General features: G+C 53.7%; 1 protein-coding gene across 1 annotated transcript in view; it reads right to left on the bottom strand.

Annotated features, from left to right (window-relative positions):
• Window positions 1-1,123: 1,123 nt before the first annotated feature.
• The window catches only part of LOC140190097 (actin nucleation-promoting factor WAS-like), a 33,581-nt gene continuing 10,427 nt past the window's right edge, over window positions 1,124-24,277 (bottom strand). The window contains exons 4-12 of the mRNA XM_072246578.1: window positions 15,277-15,373; window positions 14,698-14,742; window positions 14,136-14,186; window positions 13,324-13,513; window positions 12,852-12,894; window positions 11,768-11,921; window positions 7,697-8,118; window positions 2,574-2,682; window positions 1,124-1,741 (exon numbers count right to left, since the gene is read on the bottom strand). Coding sequence (XP_072102679.1) covers window positions 1,686-1,741; window positions 2,574-2,682; window positions 7,697-8,118; window positions 11,768-11,921; window positions 12,852-12,894; window positions 13,324-13,513; window positions 14,136-14,186; window positions 14,698-14,742; window positions 15,277-15,373 — 1,167 coding nt within the window. The 3' untranslated portion in view covers window positions 1,124-1,685. The remainder of the gene's footprint in view (window positions 1,742-2,573; window positions 2,683-7,696; window positions 8,119-11,767; window positions 11,922-12,851; window positions 12,895-13,323; window positions 13,514-14,135; window positions 14,187-14,697; window positions 14,743-15,276; window positions 15,374-24,277) is intronic.

Below are 24,277 nucleotides of genomic sequence, written 5' to 3'. Positions count from 1 at the left end.
CTCACTCTCTCCACCTCTCTCCTCTCCCCCCTCGCTCTCCCCCCCTCGCTCTCCCCCCCTCGCTCTCCCCCCCTCGCTCTCCCCCCCTCGCTCTCCCCCCTCGCTTTCCCCCCCTCGCTCTCCCCCCTCGCTCTCCCCCCTCGCTCTCTCCCCCTCTCGCTCTCCCCCCCTCGCGCTCTCTCCCCCCTCTCGCTCTTTCTCCCTCCCTCTCTCCCTTCTCCCCCCGCCTCACTCTCCCCCCCCTCCTCTCACTCACTCTACATGAATAAAGTCTGTACCCTCCCACCCCCGACTCCACAGGGACCTCTGCTGTTTTCTATATGAATGACCTGGATGAAATTGTAAACTGTGGGTTAGTAGGTTTATGGGTGATACAAAGATTGGTGGAGTTGTGGAAGGTGTAGAACACTGGTAAAGAATAGAGTCACAATTTGGATCAGTTACAGATCTGGGCCATAGAACTGGCAGACACACACACCAACACGGTCTGTCTGTGTCTGTATCTGTCTCACTGTCACTCACAAAGTCTCTTACTTGCACAAACACGTAAAGTCGGTTTCTCTCCCATGCACACACGAAGATCTTGGGCTCTCACTCACACACAACACAGGAACAAGATTACTCTCGCAGCAACAAGGTATCTCTCTGTCTCACTCACAAAAGCAAGCACACACACGCGAAACACACATACAGACAGCACCGGGTCTCCCTGCTCGACGCAATCAAACAAGTCAGCCCCGGCACCAGTGGAAAACCTTTATTGAATATTCTAGTCAAAGGGGTTCAAGGGACAGGTACTGCCTTCGGAGCGGTTAGTGGCAAAGCCTCGAGGTGGCTGCGCTGTTAGAGGCTGAAAAAAATGCTGCAGGGTTGGCTTGGTCAGAAAGAGAGCATCGACTGCAGTGGGCCGAGTCAAGTGCAGAAAATAGAGAGAGTTTCAGTCTGTGACCCCGAGAGTTTGTGATGGGACGGTGTGGAGGGAGCTTCACTCTGTGTCTGACCCCGGGAGTGTGTGATGGGACGGTGTGGAGGGAGTTTCACTCTGTGTCTGATCCTGGGAGTGTGTGCTGGGACGGTGTGGAGGGAGCTTCACTCCGTGTTTGACCCCGGGAGTGTGTGGTGGGAGCTTCACTCTGTGTCTGACCCCGGGAGTGTGTGATGGGACGGTGTGGAGGGAGCTTGACTCTGTGTCTGACCCCGGGAGTGTGTGATGGGACGGTGCGGAGGGAGTTTCACTCTGTGTCTGACCCCGGGAGTGCGTGATGGGATGGTGTGGGAGATTCACTCTGTGTCTGACCCCGGGAGTGGGTGATGGGACGGTGCGGCGGGAGTTTCACTCTGTGCCTGACCCCGGGGGTGGGTGATGGGACAGTGCGGAGGGAGATTCACTCTGTGTCTGACCCCGGGAGTGGGTGATGGGACGGTGCGGCGGGAGTTTCACTCTGTGCCTGACCCCGGGAGTGGGTGATGGGACGGTGCGGCGGGAGTTTCACTCTGTGCCTGACCCCGGGGGTGGGTGATGGGACAGTGCGGAGGGAGATTCACTGCATTGGACGATGCACCCAGCAGCCAGCCTGATCAATGCCACACACGCCCTCAAATTAAAATGGTGCAGTCCGATTTGAGCATTGTTGAGAGAGGGGTGCTGGTGGTCTGTGTAGAGCCGCGGGTCCCTACGAAACCAACTAATCATCCCAGTCATCGTCAAACTCGTCATCCCCTGCATCGTCCTCTCCTTCGTCTGCGGGAGGAAAGCGATATGTAGATTTGTAACGGTGGTGGGGGGGCGGGGGTGATTGCTGTTCCTCATTCACCACAGTGATGCTCCTCCTCATCCCGCAGTTACTCCAACACACTCACTCACTCTCTCACATTCCCTTTGAGGGCAGTGGGTGCCGGACCGGGGGGGGGGAGGTACCATCAAATGTTCCCCACGGACCCCCGGAGCTGATCCCCGCTGCTCACACGAGGAAGAGTCGTGAAGGGAATGTTTTGCACACTGGCGTGGAATACAAGAGTTGGGATGTTACATTGTTCTACATGGTGATGTTGGGGCTGAATTTGGAGCATTGTGTTTCTCCTCGATTCTGAGCCCTCTCACACACACACACACACACGGGGATGCGATTAGCCCATGGACCCGGCATGTCGACACACAACGGGAGGCGGGGAGGACTTACAGACAGCGACGGAACCCAGGGTGAGGGGCAACTACGGGTTGTGTGATTTCACTCGCCGCCCCCGCTCTGGACAGTCGGAGCCTTTTGAAGGGGCAGTGAGGGGAAGAGCATTCTGCTGTCTTGGGGACACAGGACGATCCCATGCGGTAGGGCGTCGCCAGATCGCGGTTCTAACGATGACGTTGGTTCCCTCGTACCCCTCCTTTGCCAACCCTCTCAGGGCTTTCACTCAGCGCCAACCACTCCCTCCTCATTGCCCCTCCTGTGGCGCCCCCCAGTGCTCCCTCCGCCGCCATCCACTTTTGCAACACGCTCCCTCCCAACGTGCTTCCTCTCTTGCCACTCCCTCCTCATCGCTGCTATCCCGCTTGCTCCCGAACGGGTGTGACATACCGGATGAATGAATCACTTTGCTCCTCTGTTTCATCACCATCATGAGGGCTCCGACTAACCCCTCTCCCTCCGGTTCCGGGGCATGCGCCGGCTCCGGAATGTCGGTCACCTGAGAGGAAAGGTGGCAGTGACGGCGTGATTCAGAGTGTGGTGGGAGCGGAGACCCGCCCCATATGTAAACCCCAGCGACAGTGGGTCAGCGCAGCACCAGGAATCCTCGACCCCCAGTGACACAGACTCAGATCAGGACATCGTGCACAGTTCCCGTATCTGTAACCCCTGGTTCAGACCCACACCGGGAGCACCGTGCACAGTTCTCGTCTCCGTGTCCCTGGGTCAGACCCACACCGGGAGCACCGTGCACAGTTCCCGTCTCCGTCTCCGTATCCCTGGGCTAGACCGTCACTGGGAACACCGTACACCAGGGTGGCCACCCTTTTACATTCCATGCGTCAATTTTTTCACTCGCGAGTTCAGATGCGCCATACAACTCTTGTACCCCCATTCAATTCTTGTTAAAATATGTTAATATAGAAATTGTTCGTGAAAAAAATCGCATCTGAACTCGTCTGTGAAAAAATTGACGCATGGAGTGTAAAAGGTTGGCCACCCCTGGTGTACACAGTTCCCGTTTCTGTATCCCTGGGTCAGACTCACACCGGGAGCACCGTGTACAGTTCCCGTCTCCGTATCCCTGCGTCAGACCCACACGGGGAGCACCGTGCACAGTTGCGTCTCCGTAACCCTGGGTTAGACCCACACTGGGAGCACCGTGCTCGGATTCTGTCTCTGTATCCCTGGGTCAGACCCACACTGGGAGCGCCATACACGATTTCCATTTCCATATTGCGGGGTCAGACTCGCACTGTGCATGTTTCCTGCCTCCATATCCCTGGGGCAGACACACACCAGGAGCACTGCGCACAGTTTCTGAAACACAGGGCCTTTTGGGACTTTCCGGTGGGCTTCAGTCACCGCGATCTGTTAGGCAATTTGCACAGGCCACTGAAAAGAAGTGAGGTTTAAGTGGAGCGGGTATTGTGGGAGTGGGCATTGTTGGAGTGGATCAGGGTAAGTTCCAGGCATGGGCTCCAGGGTAAGTCCCTTTCTTTGTCTCTTAGTGCAGCGAGAATGAGTCAAGGGTTGGCGCTGTGTGAGGTCCCTGGTCTCCCTGATAACTACATCTGCACGAGGAGCATCCAACTGCAGCTCCTTACAAACCGTGTCAAGGAAGTGGCGCTGCAGCTTGGTGACCTTCGGCTCACATGGGACAATGAGGAGGTAGGAGCAGGAAAGTAGATTGTTAGGAGAGGGAAGGGGAATAGGCAGACAATTGTGGCTGTACCCCTCAATTAGAAATTTACAAGCCGGGGGGGGTGGCTACCAGGAGGAAGCCACTGTGAAATGGTTCCCTGGAAATGAGTTTGACCCTGTGGCTCAGAAGGGTAGTGGGGAGAAGGGAAGTGCAGAACTGAGTGGGGATTCCATAGTGTGAGGAGCACACTGGATACGAGATACCTGGATGGTATTTAGCCTCCCAGATGCCAGGGGCAGGGATGTCTCCGATCGGGTCCACGGCATTCTAAAGAGGGAGGGTGAGTAGCTGGAAGTTTTGGTACATATTGGCACCTATGGCATAGGTAGAAAAGCGAGGAGGGCCTGAAGAGGGATTTTAGGGAGCTGGGCAAAAAGGGTAAGAATAGGATGATTTGGCCGATGAGTGTGTGGCTGAAGAATTGATACAGGGGGCGGGGTTTCAGATCTCTGGATGACTGGGATCTCCTGTGGGGAAGGTATGGCGTGTACAAAAGGGTCGGGTTGAACCCAGGTGAGGGGATCAGTATCCTTTGGGCAGGTTTGCAGGAGCTGTTCAGGAGAGTGGGAGAATTTGGCAGGGGGGTGGGAACCGCAGTGAGAAGGAGGATGATGGGGAATTGGTTTCGAAGTAGATGTGGGGTGTGGTGAGACTGTGAGGAAGTTGACAGGGCCAAATTGCAGTCAGTGGGATGGGTTGAAGTTTGTTTTAAAAGTTAAATAGTACGTTCATAGTTCAACAGTTTGGAAAGTGAGGATGAAGTAAAAGGAAGGAAAGTCTGCAGGATAAATAAAAAGACAAAAATTTTAGAAAGGGATAAGGATTTCACTGGTCACGGGGACAAAATTAAAGAGGCTGACGAATACAGGACTGAAGGTGCTTTATCTGAATGCACACAATATACAGAATAAGGTCGATGATCTTGTAGCTCAGTTAGACATTGGTGGGTATGGCGGAGTTGTAGCTGAAAGCAAATCATTGTTGGGAGCTTGATATCCAAGGACACACATTGTATGGAAGGACAGGCATGGCTCCTTTGGTAAAAATTAAAATTAAATCCTTAGAAAGAAGTGACATAGGACCAGAAGATGTAGAATCCTTGTGGGTAGAGTTTTAAAAAAGCTCCAGGGACACAAATACCCTGATGGGCCTCCGAATGGTAGCCAGAATGTAAGGGTACAAATTGCAATGGGAGATAGAAAAACACGTCAAAAGGGCAATGTTGCAATAGTTATGGAGGACTTCAATATGCAGGTAGATTGGGAAAATCAGGTTGGTGCTGGATCCCAAGGGAGGGAATTTGTAGGATGCCTTTGAGACAGCTTTTTAGAGCAGCTGGTGGCTGAGCCTGGGAGGGAAAAGGCAATTGTGGATTGGGTGTTGCATAATGAATCAGATTTGATTAGGGAGCTTGAAGGTAGAGGAATCTTTGGGAGGCAGTGATCGTGACATGATAGAATTCATCCTGCAATTTGAGAGGAAGATGTATCAGTATTACAATGGGGTAAGGGGAATTACGGAGGCATGAGAAAGGAACTGGCTGAAGTTGATTGGAAGGGGACAGTAGCCGGGATGATGGCAAAGCAGCAATGGCCGGAGTTTCTGGGAGCAGTTCAGAAGGCAGAGGATAGATACACACCAAAGAAGAATTCTAAAGAGAGGATGAGCCAAAGTAGCTGACAAGGGAGGTCAAAGACAGCAAAAAAGCATACAATATAGTGAAAATTAGTGGGAAGGTAGAGGATTGGGAAGGTTTTAAGAGCTAGCAGAAGGCAATTAAAAAAGCAATGAGAAAAAAGATGAAATATTGACGGTAAGCTACCCAATATTATCAGAGGATAGCAAGAGATATATCAGATATAGTTTCTTTTTAAAAGGTGAGAATGGATATCAAACCACTGGAAAATGACAGAAGAGATAGAAAGAAATGGTGGACGAAGACAATAAGTATTTTGTGATAGTCTTCACTGTAGAAGACAGCTGCAGTATGCCAGAACTTCGGGGTTGTCTGAGGCAGAAATGAGCGTTGTTACTATTAGTAATGAAGAAAATGTTGGGGAAGCTTAAAGGTCGAAAGGTAGATAAGTCACCTGGACCAGGTGGGCCACACACGAGGGTTCTCAAAGAGGCAGCTGAAGAGATTCTGGAGACATTAGTAATAACCCTTCAAGAAGCACTGGATTCTGGAATAGCTCCGGAGGACTGGAAAAATTGTAAATGTCATTCCACTCCTTTAAAAAAAGGAGAGAGACAAAAGGCAGTAAATTATAGGCCAGTTAGCCTGTCCCCAGTGGCTGGGAAGAAGTTGGAGTTGATTGTTAAGGATGAGGTTTCAGGGTACTTGGAGGCACATGATAAAATAGGCCAAAGTCAGCATTAAGGTGAAATATTGGCAGGAAAGTCAGTGGATGTTGCGTACTTGGATTTTCAGAAGGCCTTTGACAAGGAGCTGCACATGAGGCTGCTCTTAACAAGAGTCCCTGGCATTACAGGAAAGATACTGCCATGGATAGAGCATTGGCTGATTGGCAGGAGGCAAGGAGACGGAATAAAGAGATCTGATTGCTGTTCTGCACGGGGCGGGGCGGGAACTACTTCTTTTCACGTTGTATTCCAATGATTTGGATGAAGAAATCGCTGCCTTTGTGGCTAAGTTTGTGGACGATACGAAGACGGGTAGTTTTGGGGAAGTGGGGAGTCTGCAGATTTGGACAGATTAGGAGAAGTGGCAGATGAAATACAGTGTCAGGAAGTGTAGGGTCGTGCACTTTGGTTGAAGAAATAAAAGCGTAGACTATTTTCTAAACGGGGAGAAAATTCAGAACTCAGAGGTGCAAAGGGAATCCCTGTGCAGTGTTCTCTAAAAGTTAATATGCAGGTTGAGTTGTTGGCGATGAATATATAAAAAAACACGGAGCTGATGCTGAGGCTTTATAAGGCTCTGGCCAGACTGCACTTGGAATATCGTGAGCAGTTTAGGGCCCCTTGTCGAGGAAAAGATGTGCCGGCATTGGAGAGGGTCCAGAGGGGGTTCATGATAATGATCCTGGAGATGAAATGGTTATGGTATGAGGAGCATTTGATGGCTCTGGGTCTGCTTTTGCTGGAGTTTAGAGGGGAGATCTCATTGAAACATGTCAGATATTGAATGGCCTAGATAAAGTGGATATGAAGAAGATGTTTTCTATAGCGGGGGAGCCTCGGACCAGAGGACACAACCTCAGAATAGATGGACGCCCACTTAGAACAGAGATGAGGAGGAAACTCTTTAGCCAGTGGGTGGAGAACCCGAGGAATTCATTGCCACAGACGACTGCGGAAGCCAAGTCATCGGGTATATTTAAAGCGGAGGATAGGTTCTTGATTAGCGAGGGCGTCAAAAGGTTTCAGGGACAAGGCAGGAGAGGGGTCAGCACCGGTGGGGGAACAGACTTGATGGGCCGAATGTCCTAATTCGGCTCCTACGTCTAATGGTCTCCGTTTCCCTGTGTCAGACCCGCACCGGGAACACCGTGCACAGTCCCCATTCTCCGTATCCCCGGGTCAGACCCGCACCGGGCACAGTCCCCATCTCCGTAACCCCGGGTCAGACCCGCACCGGGCACAGTCCCACTCTCCGTATCCCCTAGGCCAGATCAACACCGTGCAGTTTCCGTTTCTATTTATCCTTGCGAGATACTACCTTCCGATCGCAGGGGATGCCAGATTCCCCCCCACCCCCCGCTATCTGATCTCCCAGTAAACCCCCAGAGCATTTCCCTCCCGCATTCCCCACCCTCCTCTCGGTTGCTGGACAGAAGGCACTCACCGTCTTGAGCTGGATGCCGGAGCGGATCTGGTCCAGGAGAGCCCCCCGGCCTCCGGAGCTGGGCAGATCTGGTTTTCGTGCGCCCCCTGCAGGGAGGGGGGGAGGAGCAGGTCCCGAGGAAGGCGGGGGCGGCGGCGGCGGCGGCGGCGGCGGGGGCGGGGGCGGTGCAGGGCCACCAAAACCGCCCACCGGCGCCAGGGCAGGAGGGGGAGGAGGAGGGGGGCCGGAGGAGCGGTTGAAGGGTGGCGGGGCGGACCTCTGTGGTGGACCCCTCTGAGGAGGTGGAGGGAGCGGTCCCCGGCCCGGGGCGGGGGGTTGAGGTGTTGGGGGCAGAGGTGGGAGGGGACCCTGCCTCGCCCGGCTGGGCTGAGGTGGGACAGGGGGCAGGGGTCCAGTGCGGGTTGGAGGGGTCGGAGCCATATCTAGATTTCGGGGAGGAATGAGAGAAAAAGATATCGTTATTGGGGTCATTTTAGCCAAAACATCTGGCGCAGCGGGCGACTGTGAGGGTCACATCTGTCGAGGCACTTCTACAAATCTGCCCCAGGGCATGCACCTGTCTCATCCACGGCTATATCCCCCAAACAAATGCAAGCAAATCCCACCCATTTTCACCATGCACATCTGTACCGGCCACAGCTGTATACGTAAACATCTGCTTCTCCGCGCCCAGGGCATCAGCACCGGGACTCAATGTGCCTTTGCACATCTGTGCTGACCACAACTGCACTGTGCATCTCCAACCTCCATTCCGGTCTCCCGCACTCTCGCAGAGAATTCCTGAGATTTTCCATCCCCTGCTAGACATTCCTCTGTTATCTCCTACCCCTTTCTATCTTCTAACTGCCTGGGCTCGTTCCGGATTCTCCCCTCTCTCATCTTAAACTTCTGATCTCTAGATCTGAGTTCTCAACTTCCCACTGCCCCTCGCGGTTTCATATACTCTTTATCAGCTACACTTGCTGCAAGCGGCCATCAATGTTCCCTCCAATTTGTAATGACCAGTGTGCGCAGCAATCTAGTGCCGTGCAAATTTGTTTGCCCTGTGACGTGACCACAGCACGTGCGCGCTGAGTTTTATATACAGAAATATTCATTTTAACGCCTGGCAAAACAATAAGAACGTTGATCTCCTTTGGGTTTGGTCTTTTTTGGCTCTCGTTCATCTACAAAACATATCTAGCAGGCCTGTGTCGGATAATGAAGGATTTTCCCGCCGGAGCTTGTGCACCCCGGCCATATGTGTTTTGCTTGCGAAATGACGCTTTAAAATGTCAAGCAACACACACAAAATGCTGGTAGAACACAGCAGGCCAGGCAGCATTTATAGGAAGAGGTACAGTCGACGTTTCGGGCCGAGACCCTTCGTCAGGACTCAGGTAGGAGGTAGAAACGGGAAGTGTGGGGTGTGGGAACTATGAGGTTGGTGGCAGTGGATGAGAGATCCCCGGAGCTGATAAGGTTGGTGATGGTGTGGGAGACAATGGCCCAGTGCTCCTTAGTGGTCATGGTCGCGGGGTAAATAAGAGGAGGTATCCGCGAGTTGTCGCTGTGCCTCGGCAAGGTAGAGGTCAGTACGCCAGAATACAACAGCGCCCCCCTTATCGGCGGGTAAGGTTAGGATTGGTGGGGAGCGTTCGGAAGGAGTGTGGTTGGAATTGGAACAAGGTGTGGTGAAGTCGAGACGGTTGATGTCCCGTCGGCAGTTAGCGATAAAGAGATCCAGAGCAGGCAGAAGACCAGAGCGGGGTGTCCATGAAGAGGAGGAGGGTTGAAGACGGGAGAAGGGGTCATCGGTGGGGGTGGGAGAGTCCTTGCCGAAGAAGTGGGCTCGAAGACGGAGCCGGCGGAAGATGAGTTCGGCGTCATGGCGCACTCGGAACTCGCTGAGGTGTGGGCGAAGGGGGACAAGGGTGAGGCCCTTACTGAGGACGGAGCGGTCTGCCTCAGACAGTGGAATGTCGGAGGGAATGGTAAAGACCCGGCACGGATGAGAGCTGGGATCAGAGAGGGGAGGGGGAGACTGCTAGTGTCAATGGAGAGGGGAGGGTTGGGGTGAGAGGAAGATGGAGCCTCTGAGGGCTCAGGAGCTGACGGTGGGATGTGAGGGAGACGGGACTGCAGAGTGGTGGAGGGGGAAGAGGAGACGGGAGTCACAATAGCAGCACTTAAAGACCCGGCCTGGAGTTCAAGACTGGAGTCGCAGTTGGAGGTTGCGTTATCGCTATGAAGGTGTCCATGGTCGTTGGAGCCCGCATTGATGGTGCTGGAGTCCGGGTTTTGAACATGCCCTGGGTCGGTAAGGCTGCCGCGATGCGGCGGGGGCTTTGATCCGAAGTTTATGCCTGCTCGCGTCTGAGCCAGCAGGCTCTAAGGTCCGCAGATGGAAGATCTTACGATCCTTGCCGGACACTTTAAATGAACTACAGTTCATTTTACGCTTCACGCCCTTTGCCTCTTTGGATTTTGACATGGTGACTCAATAATTTCTTCAATAAAAACAGTATAAACAAACCAGTTCTAAAATCTGCAGACAAATCATCGCAAACTCCACGTTGTCGGCACTGTCCGCATCAGAAACCGGAAAAGGAAACGTGATCGTGTACGATCGTGAAATATTCTCAACATGCCGGCGAGGTAGAGGTTGACAACCTTCTGTGCGCAGTTTGAATCCCTGTGTGCGCGAGTAGCAAAAGGTGTGTGCGCGCACACCTGGGGGGTGGCGGGGGGACATTGATGGTTCGGAGCGTAAATTCGTGGTCTTCTGTCGCTGGACCCATCCACTTCAAGGTTCGGAGCTGCTCCTTTGCACACCACTGTTGTAACGGGAGGTTATTTGAGTTACTGTCTCCTTCCTGTCAGATTGAACCAGCCTGATTCTCCTCTGACCTCTCTCATTAACAACGGGTCTTCACCCACAGAACTGCAGATCCACTTTTGTTCCTTGCACCCATTCTCTGTAAACTCTAGAGACTGTGTGCGTGAAAATCCCAGATCAGCAGTCCCGGAGATACTCAAACCACCCCGTATGGCACCAACAATCATTCCATAGTCACTTACATCACGTTTCTTCCCCATTCTGAAGTTTGGTCTGAACAACAGCTGAACCTCTTGGCCGTGTCTGCATTCTTTTACATTGAGATACTGCCACGTGATTGGCTGATTAGACATTTGCATTAACGAGCGGGTGTACAGGCGTCCCTAACACAGTGACCACTCTGTGTATATCACCCACGTTTTTACCAGCACACACCCTCGTCTGAGCACACCAGGACTGAACAGGTGTCACAGCACCTTCACATCTGCGCCAGGGCACAGCTCACTGTGTACATCTGAACTGACCACAGGTATATATACCTGAACAGGTGTATCAGCACACCATACCAAATACACCTGTACCCTTGAACGTCTGTATATTGAACCACCACACGTACGTGTCCACATCACCACATCTGTCCCCGAATACGCCTGCCCACGTACGCGCAACACCACATCCGACCCTGAATACACAGATCCATTTTCCAGTGGCCACCTGTGCTTTCCTGGTACTTTCACGCACAACAATCTCTTCAGAAAACGATGCAAACCCCCCCCAAAAAAAAACATCCAGTGAGCAGCAGTTCTGTGGGTGAAAGCGCCTCGTTAATGAGAGAGGACAGAGAATGGACCAGGCTGCTACAAGCCGACGGGACGGTGACAGTAACTCAGGTAACCATGTTACAACGGTGCTGTGCAGAGCAGCATCTCTGAATGCACAACACGCCCCATCTTGAAGTGGATGGGGCACAGCGGAATAAGACCATGAACATACACTCGGTGGCCACTTCATTAGGAGGTAGCTAATCATGCAGGGGGTAGCAAATATAGAGTGTTCATGCTCTTCCGGATAATTGCCTCAGTGTCGCTGAACGTCTGTACCACCGCACCCACACATTGAACCAGGGCCCGGCCCACTCCCGCAGACAGCAGTGGTACCACACCAACCCGTCCACACGCACCCACACTTGGCCGCGTCGCTAGCGCCATGCGCGCCCCTCTGCGTCTGTGCCCCCCTCGCCCCTCGCCAATCACCTTGTCTCTGCATCTCCTTCTTCACCACCTCCAGGCCGCCCTGCCGCTCGATGAAGTCGTACAGGACCTTAGAGGTCTCCACGTCCGTCATCTGCGCCTCGCTGATACCGGCCTTTTGGAAAAGGTTCCGCAGGTCCGGGTCCATCTCGTTAACCTGCGGCAAATCCGAGCGGTGACACCCTGGCCGTCTCTGTGATGCCTCCCTTACACCCCACACCCCTCCCTGTCTCAGTGACCCCTTCCCCCTACACCCCTCCCATCTCTGTGACCCCCTCCCTCCCCTACACCCCTCCCTGTCTCTGTGCCCCTCCCTCCACTACACCCCTCCCCATCTCTGTGACCCCCTCCCTCCCCTACACCCCTCCCCATCTCTGTGACCCTCACCCTCCCCTACACCCCTCCCATCTCTGTGACCCCCTCCCTCCTCTACACCCCTCCCCGTCTCTGTGACCCGCACCCTCCCCTACACCTCTCCCTGTCTCTGTGACCCCCTCCCTCCCCTACACCCCTCCCATCTCTGTGACCCCCTCCCTCCTCTACACCCCTCCCCGTCTCTGTGACCCGCACCCTCCCCTACACCTCTCCCTGTCTCTGTGACCCCCTCCCTCCCCTACACCCTTCCCCATCTCTGTGACCCCCACCCTCCCCTACACCCCTCCCCGTCTCTGTGACCCGCACCCTCCCCTACACCCCTCCCTGTCTCTGTGACCCCCTCCCTCCCCTACACCCTTCCCCATCTCTGTGACCCCCACCCTCCCCTACACCCCTCCCCATCTCTGTGACCCCCACCCTCCCCTACACCCCTCCCCGTCTCTGTGACCCCCTCCCTCCCCTACACCCCTCCCTGTCTCAGTGACCCCCTCCCTCCCCTACACCCTTCCCCATCTCTGTGACCCCCACCCTCCCCTACACCCCTCCCCATCTCTGTGACCCCCTCCCTCCCCTACACCCCTCCCTGTCTCAGTGACCCCCTCCCTCCCCGACATCAATCTTTGTCTCTGTGATTTCCTCCTGCGACACCCCCCTCCCAGGCCACGAGGTGCGACTGTTGTAAATCGGAGCCCGTCGAGGAGCAGCCACTTACATTGAATCCGCTGTTGGGGTCCCACCCTACATGTCCAACGTGCCTGGAAAGGAAACGGGGTACGGTTACTCACTCGGGACCCCAAAGGAAGCATTTAGTGTGCCAGTGGGGGTGAGGGGGTGGACGCCCCAATGCAGGGTTGAGGTACACTGAGTTAAAGGGATGGGCGGCACAAATTAAAGGGATGGGATTATGCCAGTTAAAGGGGACCGGGATGTGGTGTGAGAGGAGGAAGACCTGTTTGAACTTGACCCTCTCCACTGATCCCAGTGCCCCCTGACCCGGACCAGGGACTCTCACGACCTGGCCTGATCCCCTGACTCCTCGGATCATCGACCCCCGACCCGCGAACCCTCACGCCGGATACAGATGGCGGATCAACGACCCCAACCCCACATCACTGACCTTGGACCCCTGACAATTGACCCAGACTTAGGCTCGGAACCCCCGGCCCTCGACCCCTGACACTCACTGGAAGTTGCTCGGCGCCCCAATGTCGGCCTTGGTCATCTTCTTCTTGCCCTTCGCTTTGCCCTTCTTCTTGTCCACCGGCACCGAGGCCGGCAAACCCCGGTACCGGAAGGAGGTGATGTCCGGATTCTGGATCGGCATGGTGGGCATCAGCAGCGAGCCGGAGGGATGGGCAGACTGGAGCTCGGAGCCTGGCGGGTCGGACCGGAGTGAGCAACAGAGCTGCGTCAGCCGGGGACGGGAGGGAGGGGTCACAGAGACGGGGAGGGGTGTAGGGGAGGGAGGGGTCACAGAGACGGGGAGGGGTGTAGGAGAGGGAGTGGTCACAGAGACGGGGAGGGGTGTAGGAGAGGGAGGGGGTCACAGAGATGGGGAGGGGTGTAGGGGAGGGAGGGGGTCACAGAGATGGGGAGGGGTGTAGGGGAGGGAGGGGTCACAGATGGGGAGGAATGTAGGGGAGGGAGGGGTCACGGAGACGGGGAGGGGTGTAGGAGAGGGAGGGGGTCACAGATGGGGAGGGGTGTAGGGGGAGATGGGGAGGGGCTCACAGTGACAGGGAGTGCTGTAGGAGAGGGAGGGGCTCACAGAGACAGGGACGGGTGTAGGGGAGGGAAGGGTCACAGAATCATGGAGGGATGTAGTGGAGGGAGTGGTCACGGAGACGGGGAAGGGGGGAGGGGTGGAGGGGAGGGAGGGGGTCACAGAGATGGGGAGGGGTGTAGGGGAGGGAGGGTTCACAGAGACGGGGAGGGGTCACGGAGACGGGGAGGGATGTAGGACGATTGACTGAATGTCCTCCCTACCACTACTCACCACTGTGATCCTTCGACGGGACCTGGGGGAGCGGCGCTGTTGGCCTCTTGCCTGTGTAGACACGAGAGGCGCAGTGTGTCCGATTATTGTGGACCCTCGTTGCCATTCTCCACATCCCCTCCCTTCTGCTCACCCTCCGCCCCTTCCCTCCCCCGCCTTCACCCCTTCCCTCCCTCCACCCATTCTCCTCCCCTCCATTCGTGAGTGATGGCCGTCCGTGGGGATATTCAGTTGCAGGCATCATCATCTTTGAGGCTCATCTCTCTCTCTTTCTCCATTCCGGACGCACGGCAAGTGGGAGCAGGAGGCTTCATTTCACCCCTCGCTTCGTTACACCCTCCCAACCACATCTCCTCCACAAGGTGAGGCCCAGGCTTCTGTCCCGGCCTACTCCTATAGGCCCGGCGAATGGGAGTGAGAAGGATGTAGTTTGCTGTCCTCTCCCTCCCAGAACCTTTGCCATTCTGGGATCTCTGTCTAATATAGGTCTAGGCCCCTGGGGTGGGGGTAGTGGGACGAAGGCGACTGACCTGGTACAGGGCATCTCACCGGTGACACTTACCCTCCGGGACGTGGGGTGGAGGAGGGGGGCCATGCTGCCGTTTCTCTGCGGTGGAGAAAAGAGGGAAGACTCGGTGAGGTGGGATTGAAGATCTGGCCTCCCCTCTCTCTCTGCATGCTCATCCCCCCCCCATTTTGTTTCCCTTTTCCTCTCTCCTCTCCCTCCTCCTCTTTACCCCCTCTCACCTCCCCTCACTGCCATCTTTCCCCTCTTTCCCGTTCACCCTTCCATCCCTCCCCTCTTCCTTCACCTCCCGCTCTTCACTGCCGTCTCCTCTCCCTTTCCGTCTCCAACCTCCTCCTCTCCAAACCCTCTACTGTCCTCCTCCTCTCCCTCAGTCCCATCACCCTCCTTTTCTTCAACCTCATCCCTACCCCCTCCCCTCCTTGCTTCTTTCCCTCTCCTTTCACTCCCCTCCCCTTCCACTTCTCTCCTCCCTCCCTCCACCCCTCCTCCTCCCTTCTCTCTCCTCCCTCCCTCCACCCCTCCTCCTCCCTTCTCTCTCCTCCATCTATAATTCCTCCTCTCCTCGCCTTCCCTCTCCCCCCCCCCCCCGCTCCTCTCCTCTCCCTCCCCTACCGTGTCGGGTATGCCGGAGTCGAATTTTCTCCTGAATGATGCCATGGAAATCGACTGCCTCCTGTTCGTCAGCGAAGTTCAGGCCGGCTTCGCACTCCTGGGGTGGGGGCAGGAAGTGGGGGACGATAAGTCAACACGTCCACACCACACCCAGTCTGCCCTTCCAGCCCGAATTACCAGACCCCCACCCCTCCACCGTGCTCCTCACCCCCCCCCCCCCCCCCCACCTTCGCCATCCCGATCGGTGTGAACCGCTCCCTGCATTCGCCCGGAAAATCCCTCCGTCCCAAAGCAAGGAAGGCCACGGACTGAATCCGGGGAAAGGGGATTGACGGCCGGCATGGACAAGTGGAGCCATAGACCCCTGTTGCTTGCCTGTCTGTGACCCCCCACCCCTCACCCAACCACTGGGTGGGGCCACAGGTCTTTGTCGATCACAGGTTTGCTCAATTCTTCATCCAAGAATCTTGACACCGCCAGCGTTGGTCGCGTGTCCCGAACTGCCGCCCTCCCCCGTCCCGCCGGAGTCCGTGTGGGGAAGCTGACCCCGGAGTTCAGTGATCCGCGTTGCTCCCAGTGGGAAGGACGGCGAGGGCCACGTGACGATCATTTGGAGAGGACCAGAGGAGAAACACAGCGATGTACTGCCTGGGTTTTGTAAGGCGCTGGTCGGATATCACGAGCAGTCTTGGGGCCCCTTGTCTGAGGACAGACGTGCTTACCCTGCAGGGGACGCAGGGGTTCAAGAGAACAAATCCAGGAAAGGAAGGGTTAACATATGAGGAACGCTTGATGACTCTGGGCCTGGACCTGCTGGGGGGGACCTCACTGAAACCTATCACACATTGAGTGGACATGCAGAGGATGTTTCCCACAGTGGGGGTGGTCTCAGACCAGAGGGCACGGCCTCAGCATACAATGACGTCCATTTCGACAGAGATGGGGAGGAATCTCTTTTAGCCAGAGGGTGCTGCATCCAGGTCGGTGGGTATATTTAAAATGGAGCTTCGTGATGAGTCAGGATATCAAAGGTTACCAGGAGAAGGCAGGAGAAAGGGGATGAAAAATATCGGCCATGATCGAATGGGACAATGACCTTGACTCTGACCCTGTGACTTACAGACTTCGACCTGACGATGGAGAAGGAACTGCTGGGCCAGGTTCGGGCGGGGCCATCACAATAGCCCTGGGTGAGGGACTGTGGTGCATTCAGTGGAAGGAGCAGCCATTGTGGTGGAGGGAGAGAGTGTGTCGGGAGGGATCGAGGGGGCTGTTCTGTCTCGGATGGTGTCTAGTTCCTCGAGCTGTTGGAGCTGCACTCGCTCCAGGCAAGTGGGGAGTGTCCCGTCACACTCCTGACTTGTAGATGTGGGAGAGGTAATGTGGACCAACTCCATCTAGGCATGTGGGAGTGTCCCAACACACTCCTAACTTGTGAATGGGGGAGAGGTAATGTGGTGGATCTGGAGTACATGGACTACCTCCACCCAGGCAAGTGGGGAGTGTGCCATTACATTACTGACTTGCAGATAGGGGGAAGTGGTAATGTGGTGGATGTGGAGTACGTGGACTAACTCCACCCAGGCAAGTGGGGAGTGTCTGGTCACACTCCTGAGTTGTGGACAGGGAAAGGCGTTTGGGTGTGAAGAGTTGAGTCACTCTCCCTCTGACCTGCCCTCGCACCCATGGGGTATGTGTGATCATCCTCTGACCTGCCCTTGCACCCATGGGGTCGCGTGATCACCCTCTGACCTGCCCTTGCACCCATGGGGTATGTGTGTCTGGTCCAGGGTTACTGTTAACTCCCAAATATGGGTCTAGGCGATGTGAATTTTAAACCTCAAAGAGACAGCTAGACTCTCCCTCGCTGGAAGCCGGTACTCCGTCTCGGAGGGCAATCTCTCAGGATTGGGTCCTGCTCCCAGTGTCAGACAGACCCTGGGGTAACCAGATTCCTGAACCCCACATCCCAGGACAGCCGGGGCATAGAAGACTCCTGTCTGGATTCAGGACCTGGGAGAGCCCCAGTCTCCGAACCACCCGACCCAGCACATCACAGAAAACAGCCTTGCCTCCACAGACTCAGAATGCACTTCTCACTGCCTCAGTAAAGCAGCCGGCACCATCGAAGGCTCCATCCAACCCCGGACACCCTCTCTTCTCCCCTCTCCCATCGGGCAGAAGATACAAAAGCCTCAAAGCACGTCCCACCAAGGCAACTCGAATTATTGGGCAGTTCCCTAGTATGATAGCAGACACCAACAGAATCAACAAACTCATTCGTAGGGCCAGTGATGTTGTGGGGATGGAACTGGACTCTCTCACGGTGGTGTCTGAAAAGAGGATGCTGTCTAAGTTGCATGCCATCTTGGACAATGTCTCCCATCCACTACATAATGTACTGGGTGGGCACAGGAGTACATTCAGCCAGAGACTCATTCCACCGAGATGCAGCACAGAGCATCATAGGAAGTCATTCCTGCCTGTGGCCATCAAACTTTATAACTCGTCCCTTGGAGGGTCAGACACTCTGAGCTAATAGGCTGGTCCTGGATTTATTTCCTAATTTACTGGCATAAATTACATATTACTATTTAACTATTTGTGGTTCTGTTACTATTTATTATTTATGATGCAACTGTAACAAAAACCAGTTTCCCCCGGGATCAATAAAGTATGACTATGACTATGTCACAATCTACTTTGTTAACATTGATTTAATCTCCTCTCCTATACCAGACCCTCAATCCCCTGAACCTTCTCAAACACACACTCACTGCCACTTCATTAGGTACCTTCTGAACGTAATAAAGTGGCCACTGAGTGTGTGCTTGAGGTCTTCTGTTGATGTAGCCCATCCACTTCAAAGTTTGATGTGTTGTGTGTTCAGAGATGTTTGTCTGCACACCACTGCTATAACACGTGGTTATTGAAATTACTGTCACCGTCCTGTCAGCTTGAACCAGTCTGGTCATTCTCCTCTGACCTCACTCATTAATGAGGCATTTTCACCCACAGAACTGCCACTCACTGGATTTTTTTTCATTTGCTGTAAACTCTAGAGACTGTTGTATGTGAAAGTCCCAGGAGATCACTTTCTGAGATACTCAAACCACTCCGTCTAGCACCAGCGGTCAAAGTCACTGAGATCGCATTTCTTCCCCATTCTGATGTTTGGTTTTGGTAACCTACTGGTCGCCTCAGTATGGGAAGGATGTGGAAACCATAGAAAGGGTGCAGAGGAGGCTTACAAGGACGTTGGCTGGATTGGGGAGCATGCCTTATGAGAATAGGTTGAGTGAACTTGGCCTTTTCTCCTTGGAGCGATGGAGGATGAGAGGTGACCTGATAGAGATGTATAAGATGATGAGAGGCATTGATCGTGTGGATAGTCAGAGGCTTTCTCCCATGGCTGAAATGGCTAGCACAAGAGGGCACAGTTTTAAGGTGCTTCGAAGTAGGTACACAGGAGATGTCAGGGGTACTTTTTTTATGCAGAGAGTGGTGAGTGCGTGGACTGGGCTGCCAGCGACAGTGGTGGAGGTGGATACAATAGGGTCTTTTAAGAGACTCCTAGACAGGTACATGGAACTCAGAAAAATAGAGAGCTATGGGTAACCCTTGGTAATTTCTAAGGTAAGGACATGTTCGGCACAGCTTTGTGGGCCGAAAGGTCTGTACTGTGCTGTTCTATATTCTATTCAAGCTATAACTCAGTCCTCAAGTCCGGGCAACATCCTTGTAAATTTTCTCTGCACTCTTTCAAGTTTATCGACATCTTTCTTGTGGATTGGTGACCAGAACCAAACATCAGAATGGGGAAGAAACGTGATCCAAGTGGCTTTGACCATTGGTGCCAGATGGGGTGGTTTGAGTATCCAGAAAGTGCTGATCTGCTGGGATTGTCTTGTGCCACAGTCTCTAGAGTTTACAGAGAATAGTGTGAAAACATCCAGTGAGCGGCAGTTCTTTACATAACCAGTACCCCCCGCCCTTTGCTAGATCACCTTTCCCAGTTTCACGGTGACAATCGCATCGAAACAAGATGGCTGACAGGATATCCCATCTCGAAAAATGGGAAAATAACCGAAAGAGCTATAATGAACCTATTGAAGAGTTTGCAGCCAAAGAGAACCAAGTCTAGTCTGACGGAAAGTTTAGAAAGAAGAAATTGTATTATTAGCTGTAATTATTTAATAGCATTGTGCTATCTGCTACGCAGCTGTGGTGCCCAACGGATCCTGTAGTGCTCAAAGACTCTTAAATCTGGGGACTCACTTGAGAGCAAAAAGTCTTCAACGGGCTAATAATCCCATCACTTGAATCGAGTATGATGTTCTCCTAAGGCAGGCGTTCCCAGCCCTTTTCAAGCCATGGATAAATACCATTAAGCAAAAAGGCCTGTGGACCCAGACTGGGAGACCAGGTCCTAAGGGGTTGACATTGGACTCCCAATGGGGAACGTTTGTGTGGGTCTTTGCTTTATGTGGGGAGGCTGACGCACGGGCAGCCCTCACAATGCCCTTGACAGATCAGGGTCAGCCAGTGACGTGGAGTGCAAGACGACTGGGGACCGTCCTCTGCCTTCACTCCCGTTGCGATGCGCCGTCATCGTCCGCCAGCTCCACCGCTGAGGTATCAGTTGGATCGCTCTTTGGCTGGAACCTCACCGTCAGGGGTGACCTGACCAGGGGCTAATCTCCAGACGGCATCACTCCCGGGATCACCAGCCTGTCCACCACGACAAGGTGACGAGCCTCGGATGGTCAAAGAGGGGGGCGGGGGAGGTTGTTCGAGCTCTCTCAACCCATGTCAATTTTCTCCTTTCTGAAACAAGAGGAAATTCCCGCAGATGCTGGAAATCCAGAGCAACACACACACACAAAGTGCTGGAGGAACTCACCGGGTCAGGCAGCATCTATGGAAAAGAGTGAACAGTCGATGTGTTGGGCCGAGACCCTTCTTCAGGACTGAGTGGGAAGGGGTGAGATCCCTGAATTAGAAGGTGGGAGAGGAGGGGATGGAGGCTAGCTGGAAAGTGACAGGTGAAGCCAAGTGGGTGGAAATGGTCATGGGCTGAAGAAGGAAGAATCTGATAGGAGGGGAGTCTCTGAGTTTAATGCCTTCACACGGCCCTCTGGTTCCTTTTACAAGGACCAGACTGACGCACAGGGCACATCACAAGTTCCTCATCCAGCAAGGCTTCAAATCAGTAAGTTTGCTGGTGACGCGGAATCGGGAAGTGCTGCTGGTGCTGAAGAAGCTCGTTGTAGACCACGCAGGGACCTTGGTCAGATAGGGGATTATTCCAAAGAGTGGCGAGTCGGAATCACTTCATTGCCAGTTTGTGAATCGTACCAGAATTGGGGTGGAGATACGTCTCTACCAAAGGCACTCTTTCCCTCTGCAAGCCTGCAGATCGCCCTGGGACAAGGTGTAACCCTTGCTTAGCCCCCCCGACCCCCGATCAGGGTCATGTGAAGCCATGGGAGCAGGTGGTGGATGGTCGTATGAGCAGCCGGTGCAGATCACATGTCCTGGTTGTGCAACCACTGATGCCAGGCGGACAATCTCTGAAGAGTACTGGGGTCATCCATCTTGTGAAGACACTGCCCAGAAGAAGGCAATGGCAAACCGCTTCTGTAGAAAAATTTGCCAAGAACAATCATGGTCGTGGAAAGACCATGATCGCCCACGTCACACGACACAGCACATAATGATGATGTCATACAACACGGCAGATAATGATGACGTCATACAACACGGCACATAATGAATGAATGAATCAGAATTGATTGTGGTTCGGTACCAAAAGCATAAAACACAGTGCAATATCATAACAGACAGCCCAAGTGCAACCAACGATTTACAAGACAATCGTGCAAACAGCCATGGGCAATCCACAATTAGCAGAATGGTCACAGGCGCAAAAATCAATAATCAAACTTAAATAAATGTGGAATGGATGAACAGGCTCAATAATTATCAACAGAACAAGGAGAACAGGAAAGACCATTTAACAGATGTCGTGCAGGGACGGTGAGGGGATTACACCTGAGTGAGTTTTGTTGAAAATACAAATGGCTGTTAGTCAACGCGACTAACAGTGACGCCCTGCCGAAGCTACTTATTTTAAATATATTTCTACTAGTAATCTGCGTGCGATTGGAGCCCGTAGCTTACTTTATGTGTTTTTGGGCCGACTGAGCGATCTGGCATTTTGCAGTCTCCAAGGGACTTCGGCGAGGTTGAGACCGGAGCGTGTGGCCTCATGGTGGAGCGCGAACCCATGTCCGACTCCAGTTCTCGACCAACTGGCCAACTAAAGCGCCAGCCGGGATTGAAATCAACGGGGACGAGAGTGGAAGGCGAGCGGGTGTTCAGCGCCGTCTGCCTGCGATTGACCGGTCTCACTGTGGCTGCCGGTGGAAGGTGTCTTGGGCAAGGTTTGATCGGCTCGGTTTGCGGATTGGACTCGTTGTCAGAGGACTCTGCTGTCCGTGTTACGATGTGTTATTGTTAGTTTGCGCAGTTTTGATCGGGGAGACCGGTTCAAAAGTCTTTTGTAAAGGGACTTGGGAGTCCTCGTGGAGGATTCCCTAAAGGGTATGTTGTAGTCCGGTCCGTAAAGTCCGTGTTCCAGTTCACGGTCCGGTCCATGGTTCCTTGTTCCGGGGTTTCTGGTTTTCCCCAGTTTCTGTTGTGGGCACATGTTTCTCGTTTTGCGGCTGAGACATAAATACTTCTGCAAACCAGGGATTCCCTACTGGACTGCCGTGTTCCCCTCCCTGTCTTTTCCCCCCTCGCCTGACTCTCTGCCTGGATACCCCACATGTATCGCTGAAGTTTTACAGCGGGAGCAAGACTGGAGCCTTGTAAGGTCAAGATAAGGAACTGTCTTTCGTTGTGTGGAATTGTCTCTCTGTGTCCACACCTTCGCTAGGTGGGTCCGGCTGTTTGCCGCCACCTTGTGTTAGGATCTGTCCAAGCCCTAGTCTGCGTTCTTGTCCCTGCTCCTTGTCTGTATCCTGTCACGTCCTTACTCTAGTCAGGTCCTGTTCTTTGTACTTCAGTGCATTTGGGTCTGTTACCGGCACCCCTTTGTGACAGAGCAGCCCAGCCAGACTTGGACCCAGCGACACAGACACCATCGTTTTACTCTCACCTTGCTGGTTCTCTCCTGTTAAATGCGCCCCCACCTGCCGATGTCATCCATAGTCTGGGAAGGTCTTCTGGGAGCCAGGAGGTTCCCATAGAGGTTGTGGGCAGGGGGTGGAGGTTCTGTCATGGTCCAGTCTGTGAAGTCCGTGTTCCGGTTCACGGTCCGGTCCATGGTTCCTTGTTCCAGGGTTTCTTGTTTTCCCCAGTTTCTGTTGTGGGCACATGATTCTCGTTTTGTGGCTGAGACATAAATACCTCTGCAATCCAGGGATTCCCGGCTGGACTGTCCCATTCCCCTCCCTGTCTTTTCCTCCCTTGCCTGACTCTCTGCCTGGATACCCCGCCTGTATCGCTGGTCTTACTGCCAGACCAAGACCGGAGCCTTGTTAGGTCAACATAAGGAACTGTCTTTCTATGTCAACGCCTTCGCTGGGTAGGTCCGGCCGTTTGCTGCCACCTTGTGTTAAGATCCGTCTCTTCATCTTCAGTGTTCTGTGTATGAGATCCGGCCCCACGTCCTATTCCCAAGGAGGGGTCCCAGCTCTGTGTTCCATGCTCCTGTCTCTTCTAGTCCAAGGCTCCGTGCTCCTGAAGGCCCTCATCCAGTCCAGTCCTGTCCGAGTCCTGTCCATGTGCCTTTACCTGTCCTTGTGTCTCACCCTACCCAGGAGTTCCACACCCAAGCCATGTCCAATCCTGTAGCCTCGCCTTGTCCTCGACTAGTTCTGGATGCCGAGCCTGAGTCAACTCCCAGGTTCCTGGTCCTTGCCCGGTCTCTGGCTCGGAGTCCATACCCCAGCCTGCAGGCCTCAAGCCTGAAGACCCCAAGCCTGTCTCCAAGCCTCAAACCTCAAGACCCCAAGCCTGTCTCCAAGCCTCAAGCCTCAAGACCCCAAGCCTGTCTCCAAGCCTCAAGCCTCAAGACCCCAAGCCTGTCTCCAAGCCTCAAGCTTCAAGACCACAAGCCAGTCTCCAAGCCTCAAGCTTCAAGACTCCAGTCCTGCAGTCATGTCATGTCCATGCCTGGTTCTGGGGCCTGACACTGGCAAGATCCTTGTCCAGTCTCTGGCACAGGGTCCAAGCCCTAGTCTGCGTTCTTTTCCCTGCTACTTGTCACGTCCCTACTCTAGTCAAGTCCTGTTCTTTGTAGTTCAGTGTCTGTGTCTTGCATTTGGGTCCGTTCCCAGCACCCCTTTGTGACAGGGTAACTTATAGCTTGGGTCAGTGGCGAGGAAGGCAAATGCAATGTTATCATTAATTTCAAGAGGACTGGACTATAAAAGCAAGGATGTAATGCTGAGGCTTTATAAGGCACTGGTGAGGTCTCACTTGTAGGACTGCGAACAATTTTGGGCCCCATATCTGAGAAAGGATCTCCTGACATTGGAGGAGAGTTCTGCACGTATGATTCCAGGAATGAAAGGGTTAGTATAAGAGGAGCATTTGATGGCCCTGGGCCCATACTTGCTGGAATTTAGAAGAACGAGGAGGGTTCTCACTTAAACCTATTGAATATTGAAAGGCTTAGATAGAGTGGTTATGGAGAGGATGTTTTCTATAGTGAATGAATCAGGACCAGATGCCACAGCCTCAGAATAGAGGGACGTCCATTTAGAACAGAGTTGAGGAGGAATTTCTTTAGCCAGAGGGTGGTGAATCTGTGGAATTCATTGCCAGAGGCAACAGTGGAGGCCAAATTATTGGGTATATTTAAAGCAGAGGTTGATAGAACATAGAATATTGAACAGCACAGCATGGGACAGGCCATTCAGCCCACAATGTAGTACTGACCTACTAACAAGAAAACCAAAAACATTGAAACGCTAATCCCTCCTACCTA

Source organism: Mobula birostris, chromosome 29 (assembly GCF_030028105.1).
Source record: "Mobula birostris isolate sMobBir1 chromosome 29, sMobBir1.hap1, whole genome shotgun sequence".
NCBI lineage: Eukaryota > Metazoa > Chordata > Chondrichthyes > Myliobatiformes > Myliobatidae > Mobula > Mobula birostris.
This window is presented reverse-complemented; position numbering and strand designations above follow the sequence as displayed.